The sequence below is a fragment of the Mauremys reevesii genome, linkage group 11 (assembly GCF_016161935.1).
Source record: "Mauremys reevesii isolate NIE-2019 linkage group 11, ASM1616193v1, whole genome shotgun sequence".
NCBI lineage: Eukaryota > Metazoa > Chordata > Testudines > Geoemydidae > Mauremys > Mauremys reevesii.
In genome coordinates, this window is record NC_052633.1 from 14,278,312 (window position 1) to 14,301,495 (window position 23,184).

The 23,184-nt window shown below is 43.9% G+C and overlaps 1 protein-coding gene across 2 annotated transcripts in view; it reads right to left on the minus strand.

Annotated features, from left to right (window-relative positions):
* The window catches only part of CPS1 (carbamoyl-phosphate synthase 1), a 131,743-nt gene that overhangs the window by 28,403 nt on the left and 80,156 nt on the right, over positions 1-23,184 (minus strand). For both annotated transcript variants that reach the window (XM_039494419.1, XM_039494420.1), the window contains 6 exons: positions 16,376-16,517; positions 14,339-14,404; positions 12,966-13,029; positions 9,455-9,636; positions 1,116-1,310; positions 254-321 (listed from right to left, as the gene is read on the minus strand). In XM_039494419.1, coding sequence (XP_039350353.1) covers positions 254-321; positions 1,116-1,310; positions 9,455-9,636; positions 12,966-13,029; positions 14,339-14,404; positions 16,376-16,517 — 717 coding nt within the window. The remainder of the gene's footprint in view (positions 1-253; positions 322-1,115; positions 1,311-9,454; positions 9,637-12,965; positions 13,030-14,338; positions 14,405-16,375; positions 16,518-23,184) is intronic.

Sequence of the window (23,184 nt, forward strand, 5' to 3'; positions counted from 1 at the left end):
GGCATAAAGAAAAGTATTAAAGCAAACAGATGTGTCCTGCCTCTGATCCGTGCCCAAGGGGTTTAGTGTTTTTTGGATCCTTTTGTCATCCTGGCAGGTGCTCTACTTGTTAAGCCTGAAAGCTCTGTGATGTCTGCACTCAGCACAGTGGTTTCTGTCTGTCTCCTGGAATGCTAGCCTACCTCTCACCTTTCTCAAAGAGGATTTGCGGATAGCACATGCAACTTGATTTGCACTGTCAGACAAGCTTTACCTCAAAACGTAAGAAGGTCTCAGCAAACATGGGTAGCCCACAGAGTTTGCAAATTCAACAGCATCTTTCTAAAGGGTTGGAGGGGAAAAAAACATACCGTGAATACTTAAAAAGAAAAATACCTGCAATGGCAAATAGTAAAAACTCAAATATGAGTCTACAGCCTGCATTGAATTGCTGTTCTTTGGTTCTACTTCTCCAGATCTTCTCAATCTAACGCAGATACACCATTGTGAGAAAATTTGATTGCATCCCACAGTAGGCTGTGAAGAAGCCATCCAGATAAACTACAGGGCTGGATCCTCTGCTCTGCTTTGGATTCTTCATGTTGCTCCAGCAATGCAGCAATCCTCAAATGCTTTGGAGCTGCCATAGCATCTGCTATGTCACCCCTCCAGCTCTCAGTGAAGAAAGTTTGTCCAGGGAAAAGGGTCATTGTTGAGAAGCCCCTATTCCCCGGCAATCCTCAGTTGCTTTAACAACATTTTCCGGGTGCATAGACAGCTCAGGATAAGTCAGAGCAGCCCTGTGGTTGCTCTAATTTATGCCAGGGAGTTGACCCTGGCCTCGGGATCAGGGACATATAAAGGTGGTTTAAAGTCACCTTCCCATCTCATCTCCAACAACATCCTCCCATTCTCCATGGGGCACTGCTTGGCCAGACCAGGGCTGCAGTATAAGAATTCATCCAACAGCACAGCAGAAAGTGGGAATGAAGCAGTTTACAAATGCTGGTTGTAGGGTGCTTACTGAACCCAGATGCAATGCCTGCTAAAGCACTCAAAAGGAACCTGTAAGCTATGCCAATTGAGGAAAATGTCCTAAAAAACCCATCCCTTGCATGCTCCCCACCCCAACGTACCAAAGTGCTAACTGCCTTCCAGGGTGCCTGAGCCACATTCAGCTCATCCAGAACAGCTGAGAATACGGAGCGGTCTTCTGCTCGGTCAATCTGCATAGGGTTAGTGCCCATGATCTTAACTCCATTCTTGTACAATGGCACTGCCAGGTTATTGGGGATTTGCCCTCCAACAGAGATAATGCAGCCAGCACATTCCTGAGGGCAGAGAGAGGAAAAGGGTTGTCAGAGATAAAGCCATTTAACCATTTGTTACCTTTTGTTGATATTTAAGGTCCATTAAGAGGCTACTTTACAATCTGCCCTGCGCAAGGGGCCGTGCATATCTGGGCTGATCCGGGAGCACCTCAGTAAGCAGACTACGATTCGGAGTGCCTCTTCCCTAAGAAAAAAGGCATGTTCTTACCTCGCGTTCACCAACAGGTGGTCACTAGCATGAATTCAAATCCCAGTGAAGACAAGGCGGTTTGTAGCTTTCATATGTGTTAGCAGGTCAAGGCAAAGACTACGGTGGAGCTGAGGGGTTAACTCAACCTGCTCACTCATTGTAAAACTACAAACTGCCTTAACTTCACTAGGATTTAACCTCATGTTAGTTACCATGTCTTAGCTACCAGGAGAGAAGAACATGCCGGTTTTCCTCATGAAGACAAGCACAGAGTCACAGTCTACTCTGAGCTTCCTCCCTGCTCTGGGGAAGAAGTAAACTGCATCACCCCTACACCTGGCACAGTTTATATATAAGAACATAAGAACGGCCATACTGGTCAGACTAAAGGTCCATGTACCCCCGTACCCTGTCTTCCAACAACAGCCAGAGCCAGAAGCTTCAGAGGGAATGACCTGTACAGGGCAATTATCAGGTGATACATCCAGGGCTGGCTCCAGGCACCAGCATAGCAAGCAGGTGCCTGGGGTGGCCAATGAAGAGAGGGGCAGCACATGTGGTCGTTCGGCGGCAACTCGGCGGCGGGGTCATCTCTCCGTCTCGGAGCGAAGGACCTGCCGCCAAACTGCCACTGTAGAAGAAGTGGCGGTAGAGCTGCCGCCTATCGCGAACGCGGCTTTTTTTTTGCTGCTTGGGGCGGCAAAAATGCTAGAGCCAGCCTTGGATACATCCCCGGTCATCCAGTCCCAGCTTCTGGCAGTCAGAGGCTTAGGGACATCCAGAGCATGGGGCTGTGTCCCTGAGCATCACGGCTAATAGCCTTTGATGTACCTATTCTCCATGAACTTATCTAATTCTTCTTTGAACCCAGTTATACTTTTGGCCTCCATGACATGCCCTGGCAAGGCGTTCCACAGGTTGACTGTGCATTGTGTGAAGAAGTACTTCCTTTTGTTTGTTTTAAACCTGCTGCCTATTAATTCCATTGGGTGACCCTGGGTTCTTGTGTTATGTGACGGAGTAATCACCACTTCCTTATTCACTTTCCTCCACACCCTTCATGATTTTACAGAGCTCTATCATATCCCCCCTTAGTCGCCTCTTTTCTAAGATTAACAGTCCCAGTCTATTTAACCTCTCCCCATATGGAAGCTCTTTCATACCCCTCATGATTTTTGTTGCCTCTCTCTATCCTTTCCACTTCTATTATATCTTTTTTGAGATGGGGAGTCCAGAACTTCGTGCAGTATTCAAGGTGTAGGCCCTAGGCCCCTGAACCCCACTCCCCAGGCTCCCCACAGCCCTAGCTCCCTGTTTCCCCCCGCACCCGCTGTTCTGCTACCTCAGCCTGCCTGCTGCTGCGGTCCTAGTGCCAGGGAGCCTGCTCAAGCTGGGGTCACAGGATCCGCGATCTTGCAGAGTGTGAGGGCACTGAGCACCCTGGCCTCCTGCCGATGCTGCTGGGCCTGATCCTGCTGAGGGGGCTGATGCCGCTGGGCTCGATCATGCACCACCCCATTTTTGCACCCCCACACCCACCAGCTCTGCATCAGAGACAGGTGCCCCTCCCGCCCTGCCCTAGGTATGGCCCTGAGGATGTCACATGGGCTGCAGCTGTGTGCGGATTGGGCTGCAGCTGGGTGAGGATTGGGCCGCAAGTGGCCGCTAGCTGCGGGTTGAGGCACACGGATCTAGCCTCTCATAAGCACTAGTAGCATGCTCGGTGCTTGACAACACAAATGATAATACAGTCTATCTAACTAGCCAGTAGAATCAATCAAATTATCTGATGTGGTTAAATTATTTGGACAAATTTAGCCTTTTTTTCCCCATTCACAAATCATTAGCGAGTGAATCCTGATTTCTCCTAATGCATTCAATATTCACAAGTACTCAACACATGAACATTTCAGACTACTGGGCATTCGCAAACTCTGTACTTTGACTCTTCGTTATTCACTGTTGGTTACAACAGGAAATCCCCACGGCATTTTTTTTTGTTTCCTCATCGGATGACCTGAACTTTTTAAACAGGAGAATAATAAATGACAAATAATGAATAATGAATGTGCTTATTTGCATATAAATATCCCTTTTCACATGCAGATGTGGGTTTCTGTACATAGAACAGACATTATCCTAAAAACTGGTAACAAAAAATGTTTGTGAAAATATTCATAATAATAATGGGCCTGAAATGGCATGTAAAATTGTGTAGGTGTAAATTACATTTACATAATGTAATAGTGAAGGATAGTTAAATACATTTAGGCCTAATTTAAAGCTGTTTACACAGCCAGAGTTTTGTAAAGCGGCTCAGAATTAAGGAGACTCATGCCCAAAATATGGCTTTATTCACAAGTGTTTAGAATCAAGTACGCATTTGCAAATGCTATTTTGCAATATTTGACCCCCCTCTATCAGACAGAGAGAACAAATCAAACACACAATGCACAGGATGATCCGGAGGTTGGCTCTGGCTCTGAGAGTATCAAATCTGTTTTAATTGGCGAGTGCATTTTTACTGACATGACTGAGCATTGACGGGCTTTGCCGAAGAACTACGTTTTAATGAGGGATTTAAAGGAAAAGAGGATGGAAGCCTTGTATGCCAAATGTGGAAGGGACTCTGAAAACAAATCGGTAATAAAATGCCAGTGGAATTTTAATAATACAAACCCTACTTATAGCTGCTTAATTGCAATGTGGTTATTTCCTCCCCTAATATAGATTCATTATATAGCACCTTTTCCCAGCACCTTTCAACTCAAAGGGCACGAGAGCTTTTTACCATCCGTGTGGAGAAATATGCAAACTATAACAGAGATCACGTCATCCATAGCTGACACGCAGCCACTTCTGGGATCAAAGGCTTTTCAAACCGGTGCGAAACCCCGCTCAACGGAAAGGTAGGTTGAAAGGCTGTAATTATCTAACTTGAGGTTTCACCAAGCCACTGGAGCTCATCGCCCCCATGCTTATGAAAAGTCCCATGGGGTTTGTAATGTCCAGCAGTGATAAGGCCCTTGGCTATAGGTCTCAACCAAAAGAAAGCACCTCCAGCTTCACAGCAGTCCCTTATCATCACAGTATGACACTGGAGCAATATTTCCCCTGTTCATCGCCCAGCCAAACCATGCTTACACTGCATGATCAAAACACACATTCATTAATCCTAAATTTGTTTTACCATCCAGCCTTCCATCAAACATTCTCTTTTTTGTTTCTTTTCTGTCTCTCCGTACAACAGCCTCCGGTCATGCCTACACCAGCACTTACTCTGCAGCAAGCTGGGCTACAAATCTACAGCACTTCAGCATGCCAGGTCCTAGGTGTCGGTGGGGACTCTGCTGATGCGCACTAAAAGTTTCCTGGTGCACACTGACATAGTAGGCATCAGCGGGGTCCATACGCACACTTAGCGCGCGGTATGCTGGAGCACAGTAGACTAACACCACAGCTTGCCTCGCGTAAGTGCTCATGTTGGTTTTCCCCCACGCAGCATATCTCCATTTGCAGCTAGTGGACTGGCATACACATCTCATCTATAAAAACACAACACTGCAATACTGCATATACGGGATGGTATCTTGGACTCCAAGGGCGGTGGAGAAGATGGGCTGTCCAAGCAGATAGCAGAGGTCATAGGAGTTCCACCCCCATAAGAAGCATGAGCTGAGGGTTAACCCTCAGTGATAAGTCACTGAGAATACTGTTATATGTTACGAGGGCTATGCCCACTAAAAGAATATTGCACTGGCCAGCTAAGAATAACACTGTACTGCAGACCAACACAAGTGAAAGACAATGGGCTTTGTTACATACCAATTTACCACCTGTGATATTTTAATTCTAAAGTGAACTGACTAACAACTTAGATAGAACATATTGTAAAGGTACGTGCTCATTCCACAATTTCATGAAAATTTTATCCTGTTTATAATAAAATCTCAGTGTTCATTTCCCCCTTGTTTTTAATGCCATTAGTAACAGAGTTGGGTTTTCTTTTTCACAGAGCCTGAAAACAAATTTAGACCATTAAAATTGTACCAAAGAGCCTCGTTTAGTTTTATTAATTGCTTTGGAATAATCTGAAATATGGAATAATAAACTGAAAAAGGAAAGGAAGAGACCCTTAAACAGCCAGGTATTAAAAAGAGGTAGAAGCTCTGCTGGAAACGAGAACTTAATAAATCTGGGGGCAGGAATGTTTTTTTTTTAAATCATTGTCTGCCATCTAAATTTTCAATAGAAAATCCCATAATTCATGGTAAATTACAGTACTCCAAACGGTAACTGTTAGGATACGTCTCCATGGCAGTCATGGGGTGTGACTGCAGGTCATGGAGACCTATCTGAGCTAGCTTTAATCTAGCTTGCTCGGGGACTGGATCAGCAAAGCCGTGGTAGCACAGACTCCAGCGATTGAACGAGCCCAGCTGGAACTCGCATGGCTGGGACACACTGAAGTGCACACTGCCAGAGCTTCCCTGCCCTGTGGCTGCAGTGTAGACACTCCCTTAGTCCTACAGCACTCTCCCTCTCTCATCCCTTCCTTTAGTTTAACAGAAAGAATAGACTGAATCCTGAGGTGCCATTGAAGTCAGTGGGACTACCTACCCGAGCAGGCATACTAGCACTCAGGATAAGGCCTCAGTCTTACAAACACATTGGCATGGGCTTCACTCACTCATCATTGTTAGGATATGTTCAATAACATAATGGGTCCAGATTCATGAAACCATCCCTATTCAGGACAGCACATGTAAGTGAAGTCCATGGGATGTGAGTACACGCTTAAGTGTTTTCTTGCATTGGGGCCATGAATTGTCCCCCTGAAATCTTTCACTGTGCTCAAAGGTCCGGAAAACTGTGTGTGGCAGAGTTCAGAGTTGTCTCCAAAGACTATAAGGATTGGCAGGACTTAAATCCAGGCCTGCAGAACTACCAGGCAACCACCATCCCCACACTACTGCCTGGAAGCAGCTGTAACCTGGCCTTTCCATGCAACCCACAATCCATAGAGGTTGCATGCCACGGGAAGTTTTCCCTCTAGTGATATGACTGAGTGATCTTTGACTGACTGAGTGATCTGGCTCCTTGATCCAATAGAAGACCATGGGGCATACCAAGAAGTGCCCAGGCAACAATGCAGAACTCTAGCTATCTGCCACATCTGCCCTGCTTTTCTGTTTCCAAGCTCCCAGTACTGACCTGGGCTCTGACTTGCATTCTGACTCCTGATCAATCCCTAAAACCCCAACATGGCCCCTGATAACTGGTATTGACCTTCAGCCAGATCCCTGACTCTGTCTCCAGCTCTGACCCTTGGCTTGACGCCTGACTCCAACTCCGCCTTGACCCTCAGCTTGACTCTTGACACTGATACTGGCTCTGACCCCTGGCTACAGGTCCTGGCTCCCAAGCGTCTGCCACTAGTCCTGCCTACTTTTGCCCAGGATCCTGACAGAAGACGATGGGACCATTCCTGTACTTTAAGTTAAGTATGAGGGTGAGTAGTTGCAGGATCAGTTAGGTTTAGTGTTGCAAAATTGCTCCCTCATTTTTATTTAATCTTTCCTCGGGCATTGATTTTAATGAGCAGTTGCGAGCACTTGGCCCATTGCTTTTTAAAATAATATAATGTAGCAAATGGTATATGTTAAACTATGCATTACAGGAGACCTGGGTTCTATTCCACTATCTGTCACTGCCCTGTTGGTAGACAAGGGCAAAGGCACTTCACCACTCTGGGCCTCAGTTTCCCCATCTGTAAAATGCGGATAATGACTCTGCCCTCCTTTGTGAAGAAGGTTGAGGTCCACTGAGGAAAAGCACTAGAGAAGAGCCAAGGCTCAATCATCATCATTGTTAGGATATGTTCAATAACATAATCCCGAATGGTTTTAACATCTCCCTAGCAAACATCAAACAGCCCATGTTGATATTGCAAGGAACCCAATCTAAAGTCTGTACAGTAGACTCTAGACCAGCAAGCAATTTAAAATCTGTAGAGACAATTATACAGAGCAAATGAGGGTTACCCAGCTGGATACTTCAGCATCGTGAAAGAAATAAGTCTAATAAGTAAATCCTTTATCTACCCCATTTTAACTGCCTCTCACCTCTCCCCAGAATCCATGAATCCCTCTTTCACTTAATTACAGTCACTTCATTAGGACGAGAGTGACAACAAGGAAATATGGTAACGACCGAATAATGAAGTCAGAGCAGTGAAGCGGTTTGAGTTTTACACAATACACCCAGCTCCACCTCATGCTTCGGTTCAGACTACAGCTTCAACACCAGCAGGTGCCACCGAACGTCCCAGGCCATGCAGGGACAGACACCACACCTATCAGCATAACCCGGGTCAGAATCTGGACCAAGTATAAATTCAGACCCACAAAGAAGAACAATCCTGTTGGGGAGAATTTACAGATAAACCAGACTTCAGTATAAATCCATTATTCTCTTCATGTACATTTTCTTACCTTAGTTGCTAATTACCAAAGCTATTTGTGTTTAAATGAGCATTTTCTCCCTCATCACCCATCTCTACCTTCTCTTTGATCCTGCCGTTAATATGTGCTGTGTTTCATCAGCGTTATTTCTCTGACAGACTGTCAGACTAATTTTCCCCACACCCAAGGTTCAGAGCTTCAGTTTTGGTTAAACAACCGAGAGTTTAGATGCTCATTTAGATGAACCACATGCAAACTTTTCAAGTGAGCAGAACTGGGCTGGCAGTCTGACGAGCAGAATCATAATTTGCAACAGTCTATCCAGAATCTATGCTTTTCAACTACTGTCTGTGTTTTTACCAACACGTTATAGGAAGTAGAAAGGAGCGAGAAGGTAAATGGATCCGTCCTTGCCAGGAAAAGCCATTCTGAAGATGGACACAGATTGCATTTTCAAGAACGGCTTCCAAGAACAAGTAAACAGGATTATCAGTCTGATTGGCTTTTTTCTTGCTTTTAATGTGGTACCATCAGAAAATGCCCAAGCTACAATAATATCCTTAGAAACCTGCTTCCATCTGCAAAACAACAGATGAGATCAGCTCGTTACATATTGAAAAGAGAGTCAGGAAAATGTCAAAATAAAGCACAGCCATCGCATAGGCTGGGGTTCGCAAAGTTGCTCAAGGGAGTTAGGCAGCCAACCCCCACCAAATTTCAACAAGGCTTCAGTGCATAATTCCCCTGGGCTCATTGGAAAATTTCAACCATGAAGTCCACATCCGTGGAATATATACCCACTATGCCTGTGGCTCTCAAGCTTTTCCATACTGGGACTGAGACTGACTCCCCTTTTCCAGACCTTCTCCATCCCGCCAAATCCCTCCCCCATCTAGACATGACCCCACTGCAAAATGGACTCCCCCCCCTCTATTTAGTGGTTGCAACCTCCCGACACATGTTTGTGACTCCCAGGGTTGGAACCCCGGCACTATATTATTTGCCGGACTCTCATCGCACACGTGACAGTCATTTGCATTCCCCATCTCCTTCGTCACTGCCTGCCACCCGCCAGCCCCACCCTTTGGAAATCATCCAGCACGTAACCACTACACTGTAAGGTCTGACCCTGCAAGCACTTCAGTTCACTTTAGCTTTCAGCATGGGAGTCATTCCACGTGCTTCAAGTTAAGCATGTGCCCAAGTGCTTGCAGACTTGGGAGCTAAGACTCAGAACTGCAAGAGCAGAAAAATTTGGGCAATAAATTGTGCAACAAATTAAATCTGCTTGTAAATATTGCACCGTATGCCACCTTTGCAAAATCACTTAATATTTATTTTGCATTATCTAGCAGTCTGCTAGGAACAGCAATGGTGTGTAAAATGGGTCTAAAAGCGCCCCAGCCAAAGCAGCCAGGGAGATGAATTTTGAGAAGTTTGGTCTGCATTAGGGGCTTTTGTTGTTGCTGCTTAGATTTCTTTTTCTTTACCTCGTGTTGGAAGATGTCCAGGATCCTCTCCAATGACAGCTCCTCGAAGTACAGTCTGTCACATTCATCAAAATCTGTGCTCACCGTCTCCGGGTTGCAATTCACCACAACAGTCTTGTGGCCCAGCTGACGCAGCGTGCGGATGCTGGAAACAGCACACCAATCAAACTCCACGCTGCTGCCTGTCAGGAGGAAGAGGCAGAAGAGTAAGGGGGAGAAGGAAGCAGTAACAGCAGGGAGCACAGACAAACACTTATAGCAGCCAGGCTTAAAGGAAAAGAACAGCATCACTTGCCAGGTCAGGCCAAGAAATCTAATTGCCCTTGCATGGTAAGGGTAAGAACCCTTAAATATAGGTTCTCAAGCATAACGTGCATTGGCTCAGCTGCTCTGGGGAGACAGGCCTCCATCATGTCTGTCTGACAGCATGCATGCAATACCCTTGTCTGTCTTAACCAGCCAACTGCTGCTGCTTTCCAATACATGCACTTTGTCTGGACAGCATTTAAACCAAGAGGCATAAGCTAGGAGATCCCTAACTTCACTGGACAGTATTCATTGTGATTTGTCGTTTATACCATAAAGTACAGAAGTGCTATAAAGAGGAGGAAAAACTTATATCTACAGAGATACTGTTTGAAAGAAAAGCAAAATGATAAGAAGAGTGTGTGTTTGTTTCTTACCCTCTAGATCAATGGTTTGCAACCTTTTTTTTATTTGTGGACCCCTGAAAATTTTCTAAGGGAGATACGGACCCCTTCGGAAATCTTAAACATAGTCTGCAGGCCCTCAGAGGTCCACGGACCACAGATTGAAAACCACTGGTCTTAAGGGCAGAACACTTTTAGTTTACATGTTAGTTAACAGACAGGAGGTCTGATTTTCCATTGGTTTGCACCTTATGTAGTCAAACTAGAATGGGGACATTTTACAGCAACTCTGCCCTAGGGTGCTAATGACTAAATAAGATGCAGGTCAATGAAGAAGCATGCCTTTGGTGTCCAGCAGCTAGTGTTACATACATTTCTGAGCTACAATGTGTACGTGGATTATCATAAACAGAGAAAGATGTGTCTTCAAGTTGAAGGAACATCATTAGATTGTTATGCTTATGATCTATTCAAAAAGAGCTTGAACTCAACCTGAGTTACATGATCGTTAACTATCTCTACAGTTATTTTTTATATATAATTGTGTTACAAGTTCTGTATGAAATTCAAACAGCACAGAATTGCTCTTTCCACAATATCTAGTAACATACAGGGTCACTCACTGACTGACACACAATTAATTTCCACATTCCTCTCGAGCTAGAATCCTGAGTGTACTACATGTTTCATTCATTCATTACGGGCTGTTGAGTATAGAAAAAATCCCATAATTGGAACTGGACCTTTCCAGCGGAGGTCACTGAAATGTCATCAGTCATTTTAATTGAATTTCAATTATTCAAGTGTCCTTACATGTACAGGAAGCCCAATTTTGAGACATGAACGTCATTTGTGGTCAGCATGTCAGTGTATTGGATGTAAGCCTGGAAAATCGCAGAATGGGTGCATGTATATTCCAGGCACATCCAGTAATTGCCATGTCCAGCTGCAGAGGGCCTGCAGCCAATTAGTAATATTGATAATCACCCGTGAAGAGGTACACTAGTATAAGCAGACATAGTCTCCTGTGAAGTCGATGTATTTGTGCCACTTTACATCATAGCTTAATTTGGCACCTTATATTTATCAAAATGACAACAAGACAAACCTAAAGTACAGCCCAGTTTAGGAGCACTGTTTAAAATACTCAAAATAACCTAGTAGTTTTCAATGACTCTTGAATTGTGCATGTTGTCACAATTATCTTGCACAGAACAGGTCCACAGCTTCTGAACAGAAAGTTTTTTCCCCATCAAAAATGGCCTTTATTTTAAAACAAATTTCTTGTGTAACATTGTTGACATTATCAATATTTTGTTTTTTTCACAAAATGTTCTGAGAAATGTTTCCCAGTATTTTGATACAAAAATATACTGAAATCATTATCGACATTTCTGGTTTACCTAAAAACCAGCGGTCAGTAAGAAAATGTGGGTTTGGTGAACATTTTAAAACAATTTTTACAAAAGTTTTGATTTGAAATTTCCATTTCAAATATAGTAGAAGTGTTTGTGAAAAAACAGGAGATCGGTCCATTTTGAATCAAGAGAAATGGAAACAATTCTGACATTTTCACAAACGTGGTCTTCCCATTTTTTGACCAGTTCTAGTCCTGAAAATACGAGAACGTGGAGAAAGCTAGATGGACCTCTCTGAATTACAGCTTCGCTTTGATTTTATGAGGGACAGCATATGAAACTGCAAAACTGCCTTCCAAGGATTAGTAAACAAAAAACGACCACCTCAGTCATTGCACTAGGAAAAGGTATTCAGAAGTGCAAGTAATCATTCCTGCACCCCACCATGCTTTAAGCTTCCTTTGCTTTTACTGGAGATGGCCAGGCTTTTCTCGAAATGACAAAATATACTGGATCAAGGTCAGACCCATGCTCTTTGTCCAAAATAATTACTAGTTCTAGGTGAATACTGCAAAATAGTTTCCTCAAATATTTGCTTGAATTGTTCAACAACATTGCAGCCCTTTTGTGTTTACTTTCTGCTAATATGTTTACTGGCAGGAATGCTCACAGATACAGCAAATAAAAGAGAATATTCCTGAGGAATTAATTCTGATTTCATTCATCTGAATATTCACACTGCAAACCTGATCTGAAGAGCTATGATCCTTGAATCGAGACCTGAAACATACTATGTGACTGGCATGTCCGAACAAAACTAATCAACATAGTCTAAATTTCAGATATCGACAACTTTCAGTAAACTTCTTGGGAATGACTTATAGACCAGACATTGCACTGCAAATATTTCGGAATAGTGAATAATTGTTAACATTTGCAAGGTGTTTGGGGACAATTCATCAACAGAAGTGGTGAAAATTACCAGATTACTCACTGCAAGCTATTGGCCCAGCTCAAAGAATTACAAAAAAACAAGTATTTTCCTATTATTATCACAGTGGTCAACTGAAACAGCACACTTAATCCTCCAAACAAGAAGGGGCTGAACACAACCATATACTATCATCAACGTAAATAAGGATTTATCAGCTGGCGCACATGCATTCAAACTATCGTAGGTGTAACAGCAATGAATCTGGATACAAGATACTAAATTGCAAGAGCCTTAATGTTAGCTGCAAATAAGAAATAAAATAACATCTCCATGGAAATCACTGATAGGTGTTATGATCTGGTTTCAGCTGAACAGTAACAAGAAGGCTCCTTTTTTATTTCCAGGGCATGAAATGAAGTCCCCAAGCAAATGGAAAAGGCAAGCTCTGTATTTGGAATTCACATGCTATATACTGTGTCCTTGCAAGTTTTGTTACCATGTGAAAAGAGTATCAAATGAACCACAAGAATTCCCAGGACAGCTTTAGGGTGGAAGGAGGACAGATTTACCTATGTGATACGGTCCACAGCCCAACACCATCATTCCATGGTCATCAAATTTTACATCATTCTCCTAAGGAGGAAGGGAGAGAAGTCATGAGGAGCTATACCCAGCAGCCCTTACTCTGTGTTTATGAGAACAAACCATTTATAATGCTCAGCCCATACCCAAAAGCAAGTCACCCAGGGCTCAAGTCTGATCTCATTTACTGCAGTGTAAATCAGGCAAAACTCCATTCAAGTCAGTGGAGTTATATCTCAGTGGGACGAGGCCCTCAGATTCTACGGGCCTTAAGTATTATGGTTGCTGTGGATCTATACAGGTTCGGAAGAACAAATGTCAATCCCATTATTCAGTGTAGGATTTTTTCTTAAATTATAATGATTTGCTGCTAACAACCTGAAAAGGTGACTCAGGAGTGCAGGAAGAAGCCCCACAGGAGGCACCATACAACAAAATAACAGTAAGAGAACCTTCCTATCCTGTGGCCAGGCAAGAGCACCTGTGGTTAGCACTCAATGCTACAGCTCAAGAGACCCAAGTTTATGTCTGTGCATGGCCTTTCACTCAAGGAAGCTGGCTACAAGGAGGAAACTTGAGGGAGAAGGAGGAAGAGAAAATCCTCTCAGGAGGCGCAAGGGGATAAAGTCTTCAGTGGAAGATGAGGAAGTGAAATATAAGACAGACAGTTAATGAGGAAAGGGTTATGCTGGTTTGACAGAATGACTTGATGTATTCTATTGGTCTGCAAGCATTCACAGCACATTGCAGTCACAGTCCAGACTAGTAGGGAGCTAAAGTTTCCTTTGGTATTTTCCTAACAGTTACATGACCGAGTAAAGCCAGGGTAGCTATGAATAGCCCATAGTTTTCATAAAGATTTCCATCCTGCAGGATATTCAGTGGCCAATGGTTTGGTGGGCCTAATTTCTCGAGGATGGGTTGTCTGCAGCACAAAACAGCCAGTGACATGGCCCCTGATGGCCCCCTGGTTGGCAGAGTCAGCAGAGAAGCCAAAGATTGAATAGCCCCTGGATAATAAGATATGGTATCCACTCACCAACAGAGGGGCTAAGGTTTGAGACACATTGGTGGGGCATTGAGAGGACGCTGTCACTGCTGGGGCACACACTATGCCCATTCTGCAGCGAGAGGGTTCAAGTGCTGTCAGTAGAGGACCTTCCAATAAATGCACCGAGTAAATGTTTAGGGAGAAGAATGTTCCAGCCCTTCTCAAATGGGACTATGCATAATGCCATCTGAAACAATTACCAGCTATAGAAAATGAGAATTAGCTGAAAGGTCTCTAGAGTCTAATCATGGAAGAGAGAGAGACATTAGAATATGCTGCAGCTATACTGCAGCATTTCACAGCACCTACCTGCCCGTTGTATGTGACGTAGAGGTAGTTTGTTACTGCAGGGTATTCTGCTGCCAGCGTGTCAATCTGTAAAGGAGGGGAATTATGAATCAACAGGTGCAAGGATTTTTTTCTTTTTTCTCATTTTGCATTTCTATCCAGCCACTCCCACGCAGAAAAAGAAGGTAATCTAGCAGCTCTGACGCCCTTCTTTCAGTGCCTGACCTCCTTCCTTCATGTCCCTACCCTTTCAAGCCAATCCTCTCCTCCACATGAGACTCCTTTGTTTACTTCTCACACTGCTCCCTCCAAGTTCCAGCTTAAGCTCTCCTCCCACGCTGCCTATGCATGCACGCTGCCAAGCTCCTTTAGGGAAAGGCATCATGGTCCAGAGACATTTTCCATGGTAAATCCATCCTCTCTTCCCTCCGCAAGCCCCTCTCCTTCTAACTATCTTTACTTCTCCTCCGTAGGTGAATCTTGTGCTGCCATCTATTTTATTAGCACAGACTGAAGCTAAATGCAGGTTAAGTGGGACACTTTATTAAACCCTGCGCATTGCATCCAGCCTAACTCCTCTTCCTGTTCCACTGGTGTCCAATCGACAGCAACCCCCCACGGAACACTGGCCCCCTAACCCCAGTTCCCCTTATCCTGACACACCCTCCACTAGTTGTACTTCTCCATCTTTGAGGCTCCACTGAGCTCAAACTGCCCTCACCAAGTTCACTGGGGACCTTGGGGTGCTTTTCTGTTCTTATTGCTGATCTGCCAGCTGCCTCTGAAAGAATTAGTCACTCTCACTTCCACAGTCAGCACAAACACACTGTTCTTGAGGATCATCATGACTACAGATGGTAGAAATATTCACTAGCAGTTGTTATAATGTAGCACCTCCCGTGGTTAGTGAATGGTATATGAACCATACTGATTTTCTTCCAATGTATTTCTTGCATGTAGATATTCACCAGACAGCCTGGAGGAATCATATTCAGACTGTGGCTGGTTCACAAACTCTTTCCATCAACTGTTTCCCTCTCATTCTACATAGCATGTGGTTGGCCATCCATAAGTCATGTGCTGTCATTACAGCTCCCAGAATGGATAGCTGAAACAGGAGCACTGCCCGTATGAATTTTCCATGCTAAAACTCAAGAAACTTTCTGGATTACCAAACATTTTCATGAATACTCATCGGCTGCCCAAACACTAATGAGGAATGAATAATATGACTGTATGATATTAGCACCATATAAGTGTCTGCCATTCATTACTATTATTATGGAATGTATTGCAAGGCTTGGCAAGTGTGCATAGGCCAGGTGAGGACAAGAAAGGAAAACACCAGCTGGGGAGCAAAAGGATATTTGGCATCTGGAATTGGGCCTAAGGATACAGATGGGCCCTCCAACCACTTTCAAGAACATTCAATGATTTTTTTCCTAAGGACAAAAACCAGCTGCCAGCACTTCAGTATCAGCATCCCTTAAGGGCAAGGCAAAATGACAATGGAACACCTATGAAAGCACTTACGACATCGTCATGAATACCAGATGAGCTCATTATGTTCAGTGCCATCACAATGAATACCAAATGAACCCATAATGATGGGAAACTTAAAATAAAGCATTACCCCCTAACAAGTTATTACCAAGAGCGAACAAGCTAGCTATACTTTTCGCGGTCACAAGGCGGTGGGTTAGCACTGGTGCTTTCAGCCTTTCACATTTCACTGCAGCTATCTGGCAAGGTTTCAATCCAGGCCACTCAGAAGAAGTGTCTCTCTTTGGGGGATGAGAAAGGAAGTGCATTCTCACTTTCCTTCCACGGTTGCCAGTTGCTTCATTAAGGGCTGCAGAACGGGACTAATAAGCAGGCGGGAAATAAGAAGGAAAGGTAAAATCTTGGCTCCATTAAAGTCAATGCCAAACTCCTCTTGACTTCAATGGAGCTTGCTTTCCTACCAGCCCATTAACCGCATGTCTCCTCCATCACCACAGGTCCCCAGACCCCAACCCAACAGCAGTGCTGCCACGGCAGACATGCTTCATACTGTACCTGTTTCACTGAAGGTTTTATGTTCTTCTTCAGCCTCAGCTCCCGGCTCTGGGCCTCGGTCACTCCAAGGCATTTCCCAATCTGCTTATCCGAGAAGCCGATCTGTTTGGCCCTCCTCATTGTTTCTTCTGGAATTGACTCACTGGGATTAAATATAAGACATATACAGTCCATGACAGTAACAGATGAGCATGTGTGAATCTGTGTCTGCCATGTGGTACTCAGAGATGGCCGCTGTCAGAGCATGTGTGTAGGGGGAAGAAGAAGGAGAAGAGATGGGCTTAGCTAACCCTAAGCCATCAAATACTTGTCCTACACACAAGAGACTACCTCTGTACGTCCCCTGCAGACAACTACTCGATAAAGCATATACACACATCTGGGGCACTGGGATTCAAGCCCTTTTCTTTCAGCTGCAAAATCACCATTCTGAGCTTAAGGACAGCTCCCCTAGCTTCTCCTAATAGGCCTCATCCTGTCAGCAGGAAAGCCACTAGAGGACCACATCATACTCAGACAACACAAAGCCAGTCCAGCACAATATTAACTGAACAGATATCTCACAGGTGCCTGTTCCCCATCTACAGGTTCAGGGTATCCAAACTCTCCCACCCACACCCCATTCTACCCCCAACTTCACTTTGTTATTCTTTTTTCTCCCATTGTCAATTTAAAAACATAGGAATTACCAGACTGCATTAGACCCAAAGTCTGTCTAGCCCAGAGTCCTGTCTCTGACAGTGGCCAGCACCTGATGATCGAGAAAAATATTCAAGAACCTTGAAGGAGGCAGTTATGGTATAACCTACTCACCAGTGGAATTTTCTCCTAACCCCATCAGTCCATGGTTGATTTATACCCTGAAGCATGACAGGTTTATACTTTTAAACAATCACTGATCCTACATAAATGGCGAGTCCTTAGCTAAACATTTAGCCTCCGTGCTATCAAGTGGCAATGAGTTCCACAGGCTTATATGCTGAGGTAAACATTTTCTTCTATCAATTTCAAATGTGTTCCCTTTCACTGAACTTCCGTTCCTTCTTGCATTACTAAAGATGATAAAGAGGCACATCCAATTTAGCTTCTCTATCCCATTCATTATTTCATAATTTCAACAAGATTTCTCAGCATCCCCTAGGCTTAATTCTTTTCTTTCCATTTCTTCTCTTTTCAGACATCACATATTTTGGTACCTTCACCAAGTCCCCTATGCTCTGGCCACCTCTGCACATCCCCAGCTGAACTGAATGTGTCTTGCCAGATATCTTTTTCCATTTTCAATCTCCATTCCCATTTTTTCCCCTCCCCTATCAGCTTATGTTTCTTTCTTTGCCTCTACCTACTGCTGTGGTAAAGCTTCTGTCTCTCTCTCTGGTTTCTAAGCTACCTTTTCTAAGCTAAGCTTTTGCAAACCATAAAAAAGCCTACATACTTTTATCAGCGCTTCTGTTTCCATCTTCATTGCCAAGAGCATCCTTGCTTGCCCAATAAATCAATATTTTATATGCAAGCAAGCACTGAATCAGGAAAGAGGAAATGATTAACAAATAAGCTATTTTCCTAAATCAGAGCTTTTGAATTATGTCTTTGGCTTTGTGGTATTTTTAACTAAATATCACTGTGTTATCTGAGGGGGAAGAGAAGGGGGAAGTCTCATTTACTGGAACGTTTCAGGAAGCAGAAAGGCATTGGACTGGATTTGTCACTCACGCCGGTTTAAATAACAAGCCGCTCAATTCACTCCACTGGAGTTTGACTGATAAAAAAACAGGTGCAAGTCATATGAGAGTCAAGAGCCATGGTTTGGATTCTAATCCCTGATCAGACACTTAAGTATTTCAATGAGAGTTTGGCACCTATGGGCCTTACTCCCTTTGTGACTTGCCCAAAGCCACATCTCACTTCCTCAGTTTCCCCATCTGCAATGTGGTGATAATATGACATACCTGTCTCATAAGGGAGTTGGGATTGGCTAGTTAATGTTTGCATAGTTTTTAAAAGATGAACTGTGTGGTATAAATGCTACACATTAGCATTACAGTGAGAAATTCATTCCATTGTGAAAGTAGAACTTGGGGGCTCTGTCTTGCTGGCAGAGGGCTGAGCGCAGGAATAACACCTTATATCCTTCAAAGTCTGCTAATACTCCTCTCCTTAATTCTCACTGTAGAACACTGCTGTTTCCTAAGGGGTACGTCTACACGGATCGGTGGGTAGTGATCGATCTAACGGGGATCTATTTATCGCCTCTAGTGTAGATGTGATAAATTGATCCCCGATCGCTCTGCTGTCAACTCCGGAACTCCACCATGGTGAGAGGCGGAAGCAGAGTCGACAGGAGAGCAGCGGCCATTGATCCCGTGCCGCGAGGACGCGAAGTAAGTGATTCTAAGTCGATATAAGATACATTGACTTCAGCTACGCCATTCTCATAGCTGAAGTTGCGTATCTTAGATCGATCCCCCCGCCCCAGTGTAGACCAGGCCCTAGTGTCGAGAGACAAAGGGCCTGATCCCACACCCACTGATGTTAATGCAAAGACTCCCATTGACTTTACTGGGTTTGGATTTGGTCCCATATGCATAGATAATTCCCAGGGAATGACCCGCCGCTGCAGCATCTCAATGGATTTATTAAGGTCCGATTTCTCTTCCCTCTCCAGGGCAATACACATCAGCTCACTTTGGGCTAGTTCCGTTTTCTAAGCATCCCCATTGCTTTCAGCGGAAGGGCAGGCCATACAGCGAGATCTGCATATGCCACTGCTGGATGCAGGCGTGACGTCCATTTGTGTGTAGGCAAACAAAAATTCTTGGGGCAGTAGCTTAATATTTCATGTGCCCATGAAGTAGTACAGACATGCAAAGCTCTACTGCTTTCCCAGAAGGGAAGAGGGCCAACAACGCCTGTCTCTTCTCTGGCAAAACAGATGCCTGGCTTCACTAGCAATTAGCGAGGACACAGCTGAGTTTGATTCATCTCTTAAATTCTGTGTTACCTAAGTATGAGTGAGTGGACCTGACCCCAAGAAAATGAGCTGGTTGCTGCGTGCTCTCTCTGCTGTCTCCAGAAGACACAGGGCTGGCTGCCATTTGATTACTGACAGAGAAAGAAAATTGCCTTCATTTGCAGCTTGCTTCAATTCAGCTTTTTTTATATCTCATCATAATTATACCCACAAAAAAGCCTGTAAATCTGAAGACATGACTCATTAGCCCTGGGCAAGTGACTTAGACAAGGTTTGAACTCTTAGTCGTCAAACAAGAAGATGACTATTTTGCACGGGACGACGAGTGAATAGCTAATTTACCGTACCTGTGGGGAATGAAATAGTATCTTTTCTTATCATCTTTAGTGCTCCATTTTGGGGTGCTATGAAGAGGTAGCACTGCCAGGGAGTAGCAATGAAAAGGGATTTCAGGGTCGTTAATAAGCAAGATGCCATGGGAGCCTTATATCAAAGAGTGTGTTCCACAAGGCAGAATGAATGCAGTGTTTTCTCATGTCTTCATGCTTTATTGAGTGTATGTAATATACAAAGGAGAGTATGTGCAGTAAGTGTATACAGAGAGAGATGGGTGAAATTCTCACACCGTTCAAGTTAATAGAAGTTTTGCCACTGACTTCAATGGGGCCAAAATTTTACCCTAAAAATGGTCATAAGCTAATTCCCTGAGTTAAAACACACACACAAATATTGGGAGGTGTTTGAAATTTGGGTCCAGATGAGAACTTTGCAAACAGCCCCTAAGCCAGATTCTGTCACACCAGCTGAAGATCTAGCCCACTGTCTTTAAAATGGGTTGAACTAGACCCTGAATCCAAACTGCTCAGAACTTTAGGTGTTTGGAAACGCAGATCTGGATCCACATTTTACAGATTGGTGTCAAGTATCAGAGGGGTAGCCGTGTTAGTCTGGATCTGTAAAAGCAACAAAGAATCCTGTGGCACCTTATAGACTATATGCTGCAAAACGTCTGTTAGTCTATAAGGTGCCACAGGATTCTTTGTTGATTTTACAGATTGTATTCACCTCTAAGCCAGACAGACACAGTTATGTTTAGATAGATTATGTTTTAATAAAAATAATGCTTAGCACTTATAAATGAAGTTTCATTTGAGGATTTCAAAAAGCTTGGCAAAGATGGGTTAGTCATATCATACCCATATAACAGATGGTGACACTGAGGCACAGACAGATTAAGGATGTGGTTTTCCAAAGTGCTCAACATTCACCTTACTCTCCTCCCAGTCCCTCACTGAGAAACTCTAGCCTGCACTCTCCAATCACTGACTGAAGTCAATGGGAGCAGAGTTAGGCCAATGCTGAGCACTTTGGAAAACGCCAAGTGCTTTGGCGAAGAGCCTACAGTGAGTTCAAACCAGAAGAAGATAGAAAATGCAGGTCGGTTGGCTGATTCCCAATCTGATCACCCACCAATGGGACTTCCTGGCTTCCCTTTTTACCTAGAGGTTTTCTTATTACACAGATCAAAGGCAAAAAAATCTTCCAAAGATTAAACGTCCTCGCCATTTTGTAACCAAGCCCGAAACAACAAAAGATGAAGTGGCAGGGATTCTAGCCTTTTATAACATTCTCTTTCCCAGTAGTTTCTTTCACCAACGATAGTTTGAAGTTTTAGAGCTTCATACCAGACAATCAGACTTTTTACACACTGCCATAATCATTTAATGGTTAGGCAGTGCAGCTCTCTTCCCACAAAGCTAAATCTCCTGTGTATTTTGCAGTTTATAAACTATATAAGCCTTTGTCCATTCTCTCTCTCTCACTCTCTTTTTCAGCTTCCAGTGTGAATTTTCTGTTGTTGTTTTTGTTTAAAATTCTACCCTGTCATCTTTGAAACGCCATCCACTCACGCGTCGTCTTCAATAATAAATGATAAAAGGAAATGGAATAAATTCCCCTTAATGGGAAATTTTCACCTGGCACAGAGAAACTGGGGAAATCTATTAACTGACTCGAGCAACGCCTGCAGAATTGCAATTACCCAGGGAGCCTGCAGCTTCAGTACAGTCCTCTCTTACACTTGACCAGCTTTTGTCTGATCCGCCAGCCCACAAGTAATGCTAAACAAACGTGCCTTGAGAAAGCACCGGCTCTAATGTGAAAATGAGCCATGCAGTTATTGGAGGCAGAGCTTTGCAAATGGGACTAGTATCAAGGGTAGAATATGTGTAAAATTCCAAACTCAGACCCTGTGTCAGGGAAGCAGATAATGTTTAAGCCCACCTCCATACAAGACAGCACCTATGGGACTTTATCACGTGGTTAAATTCTGCCCTAAAAAAGGAATGCAGTCCTGAACTGGGGCCTGAGTCTAACATGAACACTGAGCTTGACATGGTTACCAATCCTGCGGCTTGATTTTAGATTGGCATACTGGGCAAAAGGCATATTCCCCACTGCCCACCCTCGCCGTTCTTCCAAGGTTCACATCTGTTTCCTTGATTGTTTCTGACATTTCACAAGATTTAGAATAAGCTGAAATTACAAGCATGAGATCAGTATAAATATTGTTTGTCTCCTTGCCTCTTCTTTCAAGGAGACAGGTAGTTACTTATTTTCCTCCCAAGAAACTCACGAGATGACAGACAAAATTGTCAGGAATATTTAGGGAGGTGGGAGACGGAAACCAACAAATCTCACTCTCCCAACTATCACTCTCTGGATCTACATCTTTAAGGTTCAGCGCCCAGGCCCAGTAAATCTCACTGATTTAAGTAACATGAACCTCCCATTATTTCCTTAGACCTAGGTGGTTCACATCTAGGATGAAGTTGATGAGCTGCAGGAGCAATGCAGGCAAATACACAGCAAAGAAATGGGTTGCAGTCACTATTTCAAACTTCTTCCCCAGGTAAAGGATCCATCTAGGGCCCTGATGGACTGATACAATATGGATTATTCGATACGTAGCATGCAGAAATGTGGAAGAAGTGCACTTAAGAGGGCACATGCGAGTGTGTCAAGATGGGGATGCACGTCAAAGTGATACAAGTATTCGGTGCTTTGGAGGAAAACGTGAACCACAATTTATTTGCAATGCCTTTGTAACACACATGAAATCTCTCTTCTATGACATCCGGCACCAAGCACAACTATTAGACCTGCTGAATCAGCGTACGTAATGCAGCCTATACTCATCTCACTTACTGAATCGAACATTTGCCCCACTGGCTTCCATCCCTGCAGATGCAGTCAGAGAGGAAAGGTTAAAACCGAATACCATAGCCCTAGTGGGGCCAGAATCTCAGCTGATATAAATCAGTGCGGAGTCCCTGAACTTCAGTGAAGCTACTCCAATACACACCAGCGAGGATGTGACCCATGACCTCTCACCTTTCCAGCTGGGGGACAGGTTAGCCATATGTCTGCAAACTGCAGCTAAAATCCATTTCTGAAGAGGCCACAAAAATCTATTTTGTGACACCCACCTAGAATGAATATGGTTTATTGATGGCCCTTTGATCTTTTTCCTTTGCACTGCCTCAGATTCTGAATGCTGGAGTTGAACTTTAATTTCAGCTGCTGTGTTTTGCAGACACTTCTCTACAGTGTGTTTGGAAAGCAAGTCATGCTTCCAGAAAGCCATTTTCAAAACACACCATTTGCAGTCCCAAGGACATTAGCCTGGGAAAGGGAGTCTCAATAAATAATTTTCTGTTGACTTCTAGAGGCCACTGAACAGAGTCTTGTTAAAAATGCTTCTCTGGGGCTGGCCCTCTCTGCTGCCCAGTGTGCTATTCTGTGTCTGATTACAAGCCACAAGACCTACATTTAGAAT